At 38.1% G+C, this 13,428-nt stretch overlaps 1 protein-coding gene across 5 annotated transcripts in view; it reads left to right on the top strand.

Moving 5' to 3' along the window:
* nfat5b (nuclear factor of activated T cells 5b) overlaps positions 1-13,428 on the top strand; it is a 58,665-nt gene that overhangs the window by 31,532 nt on the left and 13,705 nt on the right. For 4 of the 5 annotated variants that reach the window (XM_041778433.1, XM_041779165.1, XM_041779990.1 and 1 more), the window contains exons 3-5: positions 6,644-7,223; positions 8,858-9,044; positions 10,705-10,895. In XM_041778433.1, the coding sequence (XP_041634367.1) occupies positions 6,644-7,223; positions 8,858-9,044; positions 10,705-10,895 (958 nt within the window). Of the gene's footprint in view, positions 1-6,047; positions 6,111-6,643; positions 7,224-8,857; positions 9,045-10,704; positions 10,896-13,428 lie in introns of all 5 variants that reach the window. The other variant, XM_041781463.1, reaches the window with a different exon arrangement.

Raw genomic sequence — 13,428 nt, forward strand, 5'->3', positions numbered from 1 at the left:
AAAGTAAAGGTTTTATTTGCTTCACATATTCTGTTTTTAATGTTTTCCTTTTTAATTTTCTTAAACTCTTCTATTTTATGAGAAAAATACATTTTTATTTAGGGTAGTGTCTAATCATGATTAAATTGCTTAAATCCAAAATCCCCCAAATTCAGCCCTGAGATCTAATAGTCACCTTAGATCATTTGTTTCTATTAAACTAAGGGCATAACTCAACAAGAAACTGAGCAGTCTTTGAATTCTTAAAGAAGTTTAAACAAGCTTTGATTCCTTTTCTAGGGATGCTTTTACACCAAAGAAGCTTAGAAAGGGACATAGAAACATTTGCTAAACAGTTTTGGAGCAAGGATTAAATTTGCAGCATTTTTTTTGCAGGTTTTTCAAAAGATTTGCAAAGTTAAATCATCCATCTCTGCTCTCTTGTTTTAACATTTCTTACCCTCAGGTATGCAAAAACAACAGTTTTCTTGGTAATTTGAAATCTTTGGGATTGGTCATGAGAAGCAACTTATTATTGGTCATCTTTTATATCAGCTGAACATCATATCCAGTTTCTGTAGTCTGTAACGGTGGTTGAAAAAACACCGGGACGCCTATCAGACAACCAGCCTGCCACTCTGTGAGCCTCCCACTTCAGTCAAGTCCAAAAGAAAACAAAAATAAAACTCTTAAGCAAACAAGTTATGCCATTAGACTTGAAGTAAACTAAAAAGCCTGCTAACCTTACCTGCTGATAGACTGGCATATCTGGTGGAGGGAGTGGTCCGTGTTAATACATGATATAATCTGCTGTATGTTTCTGGAGGTCATTTATTTCGTTTTTAAAAGAGCCCTCTGTATTTCTTTGGTTATTTAGTACACAGAATATCAAATAGGTTTATGGTTTAAAGAGTGCAAATTACCCAATATTAGTGAGAGAGCCCAGCAAAGCCTATTATGTCACAGTGTTGCATACTCAGCACAGAATACTTTGCTGTTTTAAGAGGGTTTTTTTTCACTGTTTTAGAGAATTATGAGGCTTGGAGTGGCTGAAATCTCATTGTTTTGACTGCTGTATGCCTCCAATGTTGTTGCATAAGCTTGTTTACTTATGTGCACTTTAGAAATATCCCCCTTCATTCAGATTTATTTCCATGGGAAATTAATACAGTCATGCTCACTGGGAGGTTTTCCTTTCTCGCTCTCTTCTTTCTCAGTGTTTGGTCGGATGGAAATGTTTAATGGCGACTTACAAAAACATTTTGTTTTGGTGCATTTAAGTCAAACCACAGATGTTTTCCTCTGATTTGTGAAGCAGCTATTTTAAAATGTTCTTTTAGCAGTATTTGGAAACAGTAACATGAGTCAGTGAAAAAACAGTAGCATTACCAGGTGTTATACTGAATAAGTAAATGTAAAGATGTTAAAATATCTTTAGACTTTTATCTGGAAAGAGTACTGAGATAAAAAAAAAAAAAAACTGCTCAATTTTTCCTCTTTGAATTGACTGCCTGAAAAACCTTATGATAGAAAAAGAGTTAGGTAATAGTAGCTAGAGGGACTAGAAACAGTAAAGGGGATGTGCTATTCTTTGTCAGGGAAAAATTATGTGGAAAAAATAAGATTTATGATGATATTAATTTATCACATATGAAGTAATTTAGCGTTTGTGTCATTTTTTAGTCTTCATAGACTTATGGAGATTCCCTAATACTTTTAAGAAAAAAACATTTAAATTTGAGCTGTCAGCATTTATGCATTAATCATGGTTAACTAGATCCATAATTATTTTATTTTTAAACCTTTTTATTGAACTTTTCAACTTTTCTAAGGATTTAAAAAAAAAAAAAAAAATAGACAAAAACAGTGTGTGAGTGTGTGTATGTGTGGGGGGGGGGGGGCAAATGCTTGGATGCAAAATTTCGTTCAAAGTAAGTGAGGAAAGGCTTCCAAACTTTCAGAAATACCTGTGTTGAGCCCCTAGTGGAATATCTAAGCTTCTCAAGCTTGAGATGAGACATCACATTCTCCACCCATTTCCTGCAAATCAGTGGTGATTTGGTAGATTTCCAGTTAATCAAGACTAAACGACGTGCTAATAATGACAGAAAGCCTAAGGCATTGCATTGTGCACCTGTAAGTGCAAGCCCTCCAGGGACCACTCCAAATAATGCAATGACTGGGTCTGGATGTATCTCCTTATTACAAACAGTAGAGAACGTTTCAAAGATGGCCAACCAAAATGAAACCAGATTTGGGCAGCTCCAGAAAGAATGGTTAAGTGTGGTTTCATCCTGATGGCAACGGGAGCAGGTCTTATCTAATCCTAGGAATATCTTGGCTAGTCTGCTCTGACAAAAATGAAGTATATGTATTACTTTGAATTGTAATAAACTGTGTCTGGGGCATGTTAATGAAGAGTGAATTTTTGAAATGGCAGACTGCAATGTTTCATCCCAAATTTCAGTCCCAAAATCCTCGTTCCTTAAGGTGAGTCAAAGAAGGTCTAGTCATTTCTTGAATAAAACTGTATACTTTAGATATCAGACCAGGCTGTTGAGGGTCCAAGACAAGAAAATCATCTATCTAACTCTGTGCTGGTGTTGATGGTTAGGGTACAAACAGTTTTTTGACAAAATTACGCACCTGGAGATATCTATAAAAATGGGAATTTGGGATGTCATACTGTTGTGTTATTTTTTCAAAAGTATCAAAATTCTTGCCTTGGTAGAGATCTCTTACACACCTCAGGCCTTTCCTGAAGCAAGGCTGAAAGTCCAGGAGAGACGGTGGAAATAAGGCATTACCTGTAATAGGCATTAGAGGCACTGCCTTTGTGTTTCTAAAATGGGACCTAAACTGAGACCAGATTTTCAGTGTACTAATCTGAATGGGGTTTGTCAGGGGTTTTTTTTTGCTGATAGGCAGTGGTGCACAGATCATAGACATTAAAGATACTGGGCTACATGAAGCCTGCTCCATCTCTACCCATACTGGTCCATCACTATGTTGAAAATGTGCTACCCAGTCAACAATCTTATCAGTATTGGAGGAGATTTATACCAGATAAAAGATGTGATACACCTGTCCAATTCTTTGAAAAAGACTTGTAATAAAAACAGGTATTGTTTGAAAGAAAAACAAAAAACATGGCAATATGGTCATTTTGAAAGTATTTATTCTACTTGCTAAAGAGATAGGAAGAACTAGGTCCATAATTAGTGCCTTTTTTTAAATAGTATTTAATCACATGCTTTAATGTTCCGATGGCACTTTGGTTAAGATACTGCAACGTCTCCCTGCAGCCACATTGTAAGAAAAGTCTACCACTACTCCTAAATTTCTCATTTCACTTAAAAAAAAAAAAGTGTACCTTTTTACTGTTCCCTTATTTACTTTTAGTCCATGGCAAGTTCCTTTTTACTGTAGTTAAGTTCATGTCTTAATCTTCCATCTATACAAAGTCCCTCATTTTCTTTCACAGTAAAAGCAGGTCAGTATCCAAACAGGAAGTCAGTTTACCTTAACTAGAGCCAAGCGTGAGGCTCTTTTCTTAATCCCTCTCCTGCTAGATTTGTGACCATTTCTGCCAGCTCCCGCAGTACTGGCTGTCCGTTCCTGCCTACACCAACAACAGGTGTGTCCAGTCCCGCCCACATCCCACAAAAATTGTGGCAATCCATGTTAAATATTCAGAATAACAGACAGTGGGCTGAATTAAAGGCGTGATCATATTAATGTGTTCACTTAAGCACCAGCTTTAGAAAGGTTTTTCCATAATGAAGGACACTTTAGGAAAACAACCACAACACTCACATCATGGTCGTGCACAATGATGCCACTCATGAATAAAAATAACTGAGACCCTCAGACTGATTTAACTCCTGGTTATGGCTTAGTAATAGCAATGTCAATGTAATATTTACCTACCTTATTTACACATCATTTATCAACATTTATTTCAAAGCCATACAGAGGTGAAATTGTTTCCTGATTTCTGGAAAGTTTGTGCGTCATGAAAACTGCAGGGTACTTCCATCAGCTCTCACAGACAGTCGACTAATCTTTACTGTATTTATGCCATGCTATTACTGTCCTCATCATTAGATGCCTAATGCAAGAAGGCCAATTTGCATGGAAAGAGGTGCTTTTTTCCTGAAATAACTGCATATGAGCTTAGCGTCTTCGCACGTCAGTGTGTTTGCAGTGGTTGGCCTACAACATAATAAGGGCAGTATTAAAGCTGTGCCTTTTGACTTATTTAAAAAGTTTTAAAGCCCACACTTTATTGTGAAGCTTTAACAAAGCATCACGCTATTTGGCTGGAAGGAGACAGACACATTCAAACATGTTTATGCAGCACTGCCAAGTCCATCTAACCAATAACAGCAAATAAACCGAGATTTCTAAAACCGATGTATGTTTCCTTGTTTAATATGAGAATGAGAAGCACTCAAAAGAGAGATTATTTTGATCAGGGATTATGGAGCAGGTGTATCATCACATTGAGGTTTGCCAAATTTGTTTCCTTGCAGGCGTGATTCAACAAAGCCAAGTTGTTTCTCTGTCACCTTCTCTCTCAGTTCTAAAAAAAAACCCAGTCATGAGCCTGGTGTAGTTTCAGAGTGTGTGACTGAGAGTGAAGGCCATCTCCTCTTCAGCATTGTGTCCGAGTGAGTGTAGGTGTTATACAGGGAAAGAAGTGTGAAAGGGGACAGGGAGGGAGGCAAACTGAAATGAAAGGCACAACAAATTTGGATTTTATAGGAAATCCGAACATATTGATAATTTTTTTAATGACACAAGTTTTGAACCAGTACACCCAAGAAGTCTTCTGAGAGGTATCAAGGACAATTGGAGTAACGGTGTGGTGTGCAAATCAAGACAGACAGACAGACACAGCACCAGTTATAGTAGTAAGATTTGAGTCAGTACAAAAATCTAATTGAAACAAAAGCCGTTGTGAATGCAAAACAGTGGAATTTCAAAATACAACATGAAGGGGTGATTAACTGTAGAAATTGTGAGATGAATCACCATTAAAAAAATGTAATTGTGTGACATCCCTGGGACACCACGGACATCACACATATGGGACCCCAGTAGCCTAGTGGCTCTGTCTATACGCCCCATGTTCCGATGCTGAAGTGGACAGCCCATGGCTCCTTTCCCACAAGTCATTTTCATCTCTGCCTCTCTCTCTGGTTTTCAACTACATCTACTGTCCTCTCTCTCCTATATAGGCATAAAAAGCCCAAATATAAATCTTAAAAAAGAAGCATTTAAATATGTACAGAAAGTAAAAATTGAGGCGTATTTGACATTTAGACTGTGTTTGCTGTTTTGCTCTGCTCCTCATTGAAGCATCAAGGTTTTAGAGTGAGTTTCAGTAAATCCAGAAGTTTGTTCCCTTTGGACTTCAGCTTCATTTCAGCCACTTGCAGGTGAAGTATGTTTCACTTTACATGGAAGTTTCATTGAAAACTGTCAACAATGTAACCTGGCTTCTGATTTTTGTTTATTTTATGGAAGATGTTTAATTTACAGGGAAATTGAATCCAGTTTCATTGTAGGGTTTAGCAGAAAAAGCTATTACAGTTGTATGTTTTTCATTTGCAGCAATGTTTTTGCTGATTGGAAATCTGTTTTTACATTTCTGTGGTTAGGAGGGAATAGGGGAAGGTAGATGCCCGTCTTTTCCAGATTTCTTCTATCTTTTTCTGTTGATCACATATTTCTTTGTGTTTTTCTCAAAGCAAAACTGCCTCCTTATTTTTATGTGCCTCTTTTTTCTGTTTGGCTGTGTTTTACAAACTAATGAGTCACCAAACAATCCAGAGTGTGAACATCAATCTAACTCTTTTTTACAGTCTGCTACTTAACCAGACTTCTCCCCACTCTCTGTAACTATTCAAATGCTTTTGAAATTACAGTCTATTTCAGCATGCCGGAGCAACACTTTCTGACAAAGAAAAAACCCTGTGTTTTCTTATAAATAACAAAAATCTGAATATTTTTTAAATGTTCAGCTCTTATTGCTCATTCGCTGTCTCATTTTTATATTCCAGGAAGTTCCCTCTGAAGCAGGGAGTGTCTGCATATAAAATGGTCTGCAGTTCTCTGCTTCATAGGTCAGAAGCTTGTTTATTTTGTCTCTGTGGCTACGCTCAGTCCCAACCAAATGAACTTTTGTGGCAAAAAAGGAAATTAAAAGCTCCAATAATTGGCATGCATTATATTGTGCATATATCTGTTTTGAACCTCCCTCTTCACTTCACCATTTTTGATTTTTTTTACTGACTTTGTCAGGTTAACATCAACACAGTACTTGTAATAATTATAACTCGGCTTAGATTTTGTTACTCTTTACAAGTTAAGTTATCCACAAGAAGATTAATTCCTATGTTTTTAAACAGGTGACTGCTCACCTCTCATCTCTTGTTTGGTCCCTTTTTAGTAATACAGATACTCCTCTTCATATGCTGTACATTTACAAACTGTCATATATAAAAAGGGGGTATTTTAAATTTTAATAAGAGAAAGAAAAAAAAAAGAAAATGAATGAATAAAAAAAAATCATGCACAAATTTTGCTGATTAAATGGGACTGCTAGCCAACACTGGTTGGGATGCTTTTATTGACTTACTTATCATTTGCACTGTAGATGCCATGTCTTCTTCTATGACCATGGAGAGCCCCTGCAGTGCTTTTTCCACCTCTTCCAGCTCCACCATTCATTCCAGCACTTCACCCAGTGACCAAAACACAGTTCACTGCAGCAATGTGGACCCAGATGACATCAGGACTGGTAAAGCTGGACCTGAGGCTGTCGGGGCAGAAGGTGGGAATGGTAACGGCAGCAGTGGAGGTACCTGCAGGGGAAGCAGCGACATGACGCCATCTAAACGCCGCACTATATTAAACATCTCTCCACCACCACAAGATCTGTTTGATGACAGCCAGATGTCCTGCCAGGGTGAAGCATCTCTGGACTCTGAGCAGAGTAACAGCATCTGGATGGATGACTCTCTCTCCAACTTCAGCATCATGAGCACTGTCTCTTACAATGACAACACAGAGGTTCCTCGAAAGTCCCGCAAGCGGACGCCTCGCCAGAGGCCCGGGCCCAAGTCTGTGCCTCCAGGGGAAGGCAGCATGGATGTGTTTGATGCAGACAGTGCTAAAGGGCCTCACTTTGTTCTCTCACAGCTGGGCCCTGACAGCAAGACTGGACCAAAAGGAAGGTATGTTTAACACTCCAATGTAGTTTGTGTAAAATACCCTAAAACTGGCATGCATATTTGAAAGGCCAGTACATTTCTATGTCACATCACTCTGCTTATCATCAAGTTGTCAAAAGTGAGCAAGATATGTAATTATTAGCTGTTATTAGATGTTATAATGTGAGGTCAACACAGAGCTGTCCCAATTTGTAAATTAAGAAACTACTTGATGAATGGAATAATTTTACTCATTTTTCAATCAAAAAAATCCCAAAGGGTTTAAGCTCTCAAATGTGAGGATTTATACTAGATGTCTTTCTGTTCATTCATCCACAGTGTTGTAAATGTCAGACTGACCAAAGAGAGGACAGTTTTCTGCTTATTGACTTATTTATAGAGTCGAATGGTGATCATTAATTCATAGGCTGCTGGTCAGACAAATCATAAAGCTGAAGGCATTGCTGTGAGCTCTGAGAAATTGCTCATGTTATTCTGGCAGATTTTATAATTCATGCATAATTTAAGAAAACAAGCATCAGGCATTAATAATAATAATTTTTTGGTATTTTGCTGTAAGTGCGGGAGAGAGTTTTTCTAACAGATTAATACTTGACTATACCATAAGTTAACTTACAAACTTCAATGCCAAAAAAGTTGGGATGTTGTGACTACTCAACTTTATTTATTAGCACTTTTCATACAAAAACAAATGCAGTCCAAAGTGCATCAAAAGGATGGACAGACAAAAAAAAAAAAAAAAAAACAGAAGTTGACAACTTGACACCTTGTGCCATCAATTATGGTGAACAATTGAGCCTTTCAGGAGTGTTTCTTTTATACTGAATCATGGTACTATCAACTGCTAATATTCCAGGTGTTTTTGAGCATTACCAAAACTTTACCAGGCTTTTCTTGCCCCTGTCCCAACTATTTTGTAATGTGTTGGCTTCAAATTCAGGATGTGTGTGTATTTCTGAAAACACAACAAAGTTTCTCAGTTTGAACTTTAAATATTTAAATATTTTGTGCCGTATTTAATTAAACAAATGTTGAAAGGGATTTGAAAATAACTATATTTTGATTTTGTTTGCCTTCAAACAGTGCCCCAGCTTTTTTGGAATCGCAGTTTGTATGCTTTAGGCTAAATTTCCATTGACATAAAGGTCCCTCTGCTCTTATCTCAAACAGCTCTTAACCAAACCGTCAGAAATGCTGTTAATAGGAAATGATACATTGTAAACAGATGGAAATCTTACCCATCTATTTTTGCCCCAAATTTCCCACCATGCTTTACTGAAGAAGAGCGGTCAGATCTGAGAGGAGGGAGGGGCAGGATACTGAAGTACAAACAATGGTCAGCCACAGTGAATCACAGAGCCGCTCTAAGACCTAGGATAAGCACGGCAGATTAAATAAACAGATAACTCTGAACGCTTTAAGAGCTGGGGATAGAATATGTCTGGTTGATGAAGGGCCTATCCACTCTGTGCTCAGAGCATCATGGGATGTTTGTGAGGGACCTGAATAAATACGGACAGAGCCATTTTCTGTCTCTACAAACTCTTTAAAATCTAGATTGCATGACCTTCTACAAAGAAATTAAAACTGAGATGGAAAATTTGAGTGAAAATGATTTGCTGGTGTCTTTGTTGCAGCTCTGATGATCCTCATACTCCTAAACAGAAAGGTGGAACTCTTTTGATACAGTACCCACAGAAGAGTGAGGGGAAGGAGCTAAAGATCCTCGTCCAGCCTGAGACACAACACCGCGCTCGATATCTGACTGAAGGCAGCCGAGGGTCCGTGAAGGACCGCACGCAGCAGGGCTTTCCAACTGTGAAGGTAACTTTTAAAAATCTGACACGACCTCTGCTACCCTGTTTCCGGGCTGAAGGTTATGTTAATGACTTGGTTACTGCCAGAAGCTTTGAAATAAGTGTGCACCTATTTCCTGTTAGTATGGAGCAGTGGGCTTCAAGGTGAGAGGGTTGAGATCTTTGTGTTCCAGCAGGGACTGAATATGTAACAGATTAAGTCAAACTGTAGCCTACTGCTATCTTTTAGCATAATTTTTTTCTGATTGTATATATAACTTTTGTATCTTAATTTGTTAGATATTCTCTGGCGTCAGGCCGAAACCTTGTATCTCCATTGTTTTTTGAAATGGGAATTTGGAGATACAAGGTTTTGGCCCAATGCCAGTGATATGAAAGTTGTAATGATTGTAAATAGTTCTACCGTACAATCTTCTCAAAAATATTTCATCATAGATCATTTTTTGACTCACTATAAAAATGACCTTCAGTGTATCTGTTAGATTAAAGACTGAGCCCGAACTGCCCAATGTCTCATAATAACTTTGATCTGCTGGGATTATTTTTTCATATTTTCTGGTTGTAAGAGAATAAATGAAAAGCAGAAAGACATAAGGTGGAAGTTTAACTAGAGACATGCCCTGCATCTCAGTTCTCTTTAGTGCTGTCTCCATGCTTGAACAGAAAGTAGTCCCTGTCCATTCATCGTAGGGATTGATCCAAAGCTCTAATATTGGAAATGAGGAGTAAGGATTGAGTATAGATGAGGGAAGTCTGAGGAGTAATGTACGAGGATGCATGAGAGCAGACTTTACAGAAATTGTTTTACTGACAGACATGCCCCAGTCATTGATTGACTGGACACTGTAGCAGAGTGGCCTAATTTAAACTTCACAACCTCACCAGAGATTAATAATGCAGAGTTGAAAAATTTATAGGAAAAAACTTGAAGTTTCAAAGGTCTTGGATTATGATGTAACAACTTAAAAATTTAAAAATATACTTTACAACAATGTAATGTCAAAAATTTACAAGAAATTTACAGGAAACCAACCTGAAAACATTGGTTTGTTTCTGGAATTTATGACCTAAAAAAATCTTAGTTGTGGTTCATGTACATTTATGACTTTTACAAACATTTCTTTTCTAATTATGAATGACCTTTTTAAACCTGAGAATTTTGAGTTTACTATTTTTTTCTAGATTGGCTCTAATATACTGTCGCAATAATGGATCATTTATTCATAGATCTTTTGTGAAAACAAATGTATGTAGGCCTGCTATGCTGGGATTATTAACACTGATGTTTTCTTTTTTCCAAGTGGATCCTGGGTGTAAGCTTTTGTAATTCATCAATCACAAGCTTTGCATTTTATTTATCTTATTCTTATTCTTATTCATTACTTGTATTTGACTTGCTATCTGTCATCTCAAACAGGCATCGCTTCATTGGATGCTTTGGAAAAAAGGACATCCCACAAGTCTTAAATATATTTACTACTTCCTCCTCCCTTTTTTTCTGCCATTCTGACAGATATGGAAGTACCTGTATATCCATTGATTATCTGGCTCAGTTTGTAGCCTTTAACTAAATGTTGTTTCGTAAACATAAACAAGACTGTCATATCTTTTACATTAACCAGTTTATTTTTAACAATGCATTGCTTTTCTTTCTCTTTATACAACAGCTGGAGGGAGTGAATGAGCCGGTAGTTCTTCAGGTGTTTGTGGGCAATGATGCTGGCCGTGTGAAGCCTCATGGATTTTACCAAGCCTGCAGGGTCACAGGACGAAACACCACGGCCTGTAAAGAGGTGGACATCGATGGAACAACCGTCATCGAGGTGTCCCTTGATCCAAGCACAATGATGACACTGGCGTATGTTCTTTTCTTGTGATCAAAAATAAGGTGTTTTTTGGTTTTCTGTATACAGTCATGGACGAAAGTATTGGCATCCCTGAAATGTTTCCAGAAAATACACCATTTCTGCCAGAAATTGTTGCAATTTCAAATGTTTTTGGTAAACACAGGTTTATTTCCTGTATGTGCATTGGAACAACACAAAAAAATTAGAAGAATAAAGCCAAAATGGAAATAATTTACACAAAACTCAAAAAATGGGCCGGACAAAATTATTGGCACCCTTTTAAAACTGTGTGTGAATCATTTTAATACAAGCATGTGATGCTCATTTAAACAGGGTACACACATAAAGATAATCGGGTTGTTTTTGTCCCGATTTTCCCCCTTCTCGACCAAGGATGGCAAACGCCTGATTATCTTATGTCTCATAAGATTATCCTATAAGATTATCCTGTGGTCTGAGTTGTGTTAAGAGTAAATTTGTACGATAATTGGCTCCAAAAACGGTGGGGGCCAACAATCGTAAATGGTGAACTTGTTCAATATTTACGAATAAAAATCTTCGTGTGTGGGGCAAGCCGACGACTCCAAGGTCATGACTCCTTGAATTGTGACGTGGAACGGAATGTAGCCAATCAAGAAGCAACCTGACTGACAACAACCATGGACATTATATACATATATAATGTCTATGACAACAACTCACCTCTTGTTCGCCCAGTAGACTATAAAGTCCATGTTCTCCAGGATTTTCTCCACAGTCTTCTCTATTTTTTTTAGTTCGTGATTTTTCAGTTAAAAATAGTCCCAAGAACACCATCATTCCCTCTTCTTGTATGTCCTTTTCCATGTTGCGTGCTGTGTTTTTTGGTTGTTGCTATTGGTTGTTGCTATGTTTCTTCTTCGTCGTTTTTGTTAGGTCACGCGTGATCACGTGAGATTTCTGGCTTGGAGGACGAGATTCTAGATCGGTGGTGGGACAGAATCATGATGTGTGTGGTGTGCTGTGTTGAGATTATCGGAGCACACCACACACAGTACAATTAAAACTGTTCAATGCCTGATTTTTTATCTTCATGTGTGGGGTCTCTAACAGATAAAAAAATCTCTTAAGATTTAGAAAATCCTTATGTGTGTACCCCGCTTTAAACTCACCTGTGGCAGTAACAGGTGCTGGCAATATAGAAACAGACACCTGAAGCCAGGTAAAATGTATAAAAGTTGACTCAACCTTTGTGTTGTGTGCCTGTGTGTGTCACACCAAGCATGGAGAAGAGAAAGCAGAGCCAAGAATTTTTGGAGGACTTTAGAAGTGAAATTGTGGAAAAATATAAACAATCTCAAGGTTTCAAGACCATCTCCAGAGATCTTGAGATTCCTTTGTCCACTGTGCGTAATATAATCAAGAAGTTTATAACCATGGAACTGTGGCTAATCTCCCTGGACGTGGACGGAGGAGAACAATTGACAAAAGAATGCAACGCAGGATAGTTGGAATGGTGGATAAACATCCTCAGTCAACTTCCACACAAATTCAGGCTGTCCTGCAGACTCAGGGTGCAAAAGTGTCAGCTAAGACCATATGTCGTCATCTGAATGAGATGAAGCGCTATGGCAGGAGACGGAGGAGAACCCCACTGCTGACAAGGAGACATAAAAAAGCCAGAATGGAGTTTGCAAAAATGTACCTGAGTAAGCCTCAATCCTTCTGGGAGAACATTTTGTGGCCAGATGAGACTAAGGTAGAGCTTTTTGGAAGCACATCATTCTACTGTTTACAGAAAATGGAATGAGGTCTACAAAGAAAAGACCACAGTACCTACAGTCAAACATGGTGGAGGTTCAAAGATGTTTTGGGGTTGTTTTGCTGCCTCTGGCACTGGGTGCCTTGATTGTGTGCAAGGAATCATGAAATCTGGAGACTATCAAAAAATTTAGGGCCGCAATATAGGGCCTAGTGTCAGAGAGCTGGGTCTGCGTCAGAGGTCATGGGTGTTCCAGCAGGACAATGACCTCAAACATAACTCAAAAAGCACCAAGAAATGGTTGGAGACAAAGCGCTGGAGAGTTCTGAAGTGGCCAGCAAAGAGTCTGGATCTAAATCCCATTGAACACCTATGGAGAGATCTCAAAATTGCTGTTGTAAGAAGGCACCTTCAAATCTGAGAGACCTGGGGCAAAAGAAGAGTGGTCCAAAATTCCAGTTAAGAGGTGTAAGAAGCTTGTTGATGGTTACAGGAAGCGATTGGTTTTAGTTATTTTTTTCCCAAGAGTGTGCAACCAGATATTAAGTTGAGAGTGCCAACAATTTTGTCTGGCCCATTTTTGAATTTTGTGTGAATTTATGTCCATTTTGGCTTTTTTCTTCTAATTTTTTGTGTTGTTTCAATGCACATAAAGGAAATAAACGTGTGTACCGAAAACATTAGTAATTGCAACAATTTCTGGGAGAAATGGTGTATTTTCTAGAAACATTCCAGGGGTGCCAATACTTTTGTCCATGACTGTGTGCATGTAAATCAGACAGTAAAGTGTCCCATACTTTGAT

This window comes from Cheilinus undulatus, linkage group 1, assembly GCF_018320785.1.
Source record: "Cheilinus undulatus linkage group 1, ASM1832078v1, whole genome shotgun sequence".
NCBI classification, from domain to species: domain Eukaryota; kingdom Metazoa; phylum Chordata; class Actinopteri; order Labriformes; family Labridae; genus Cheilinus; species Cheilinus undulatus.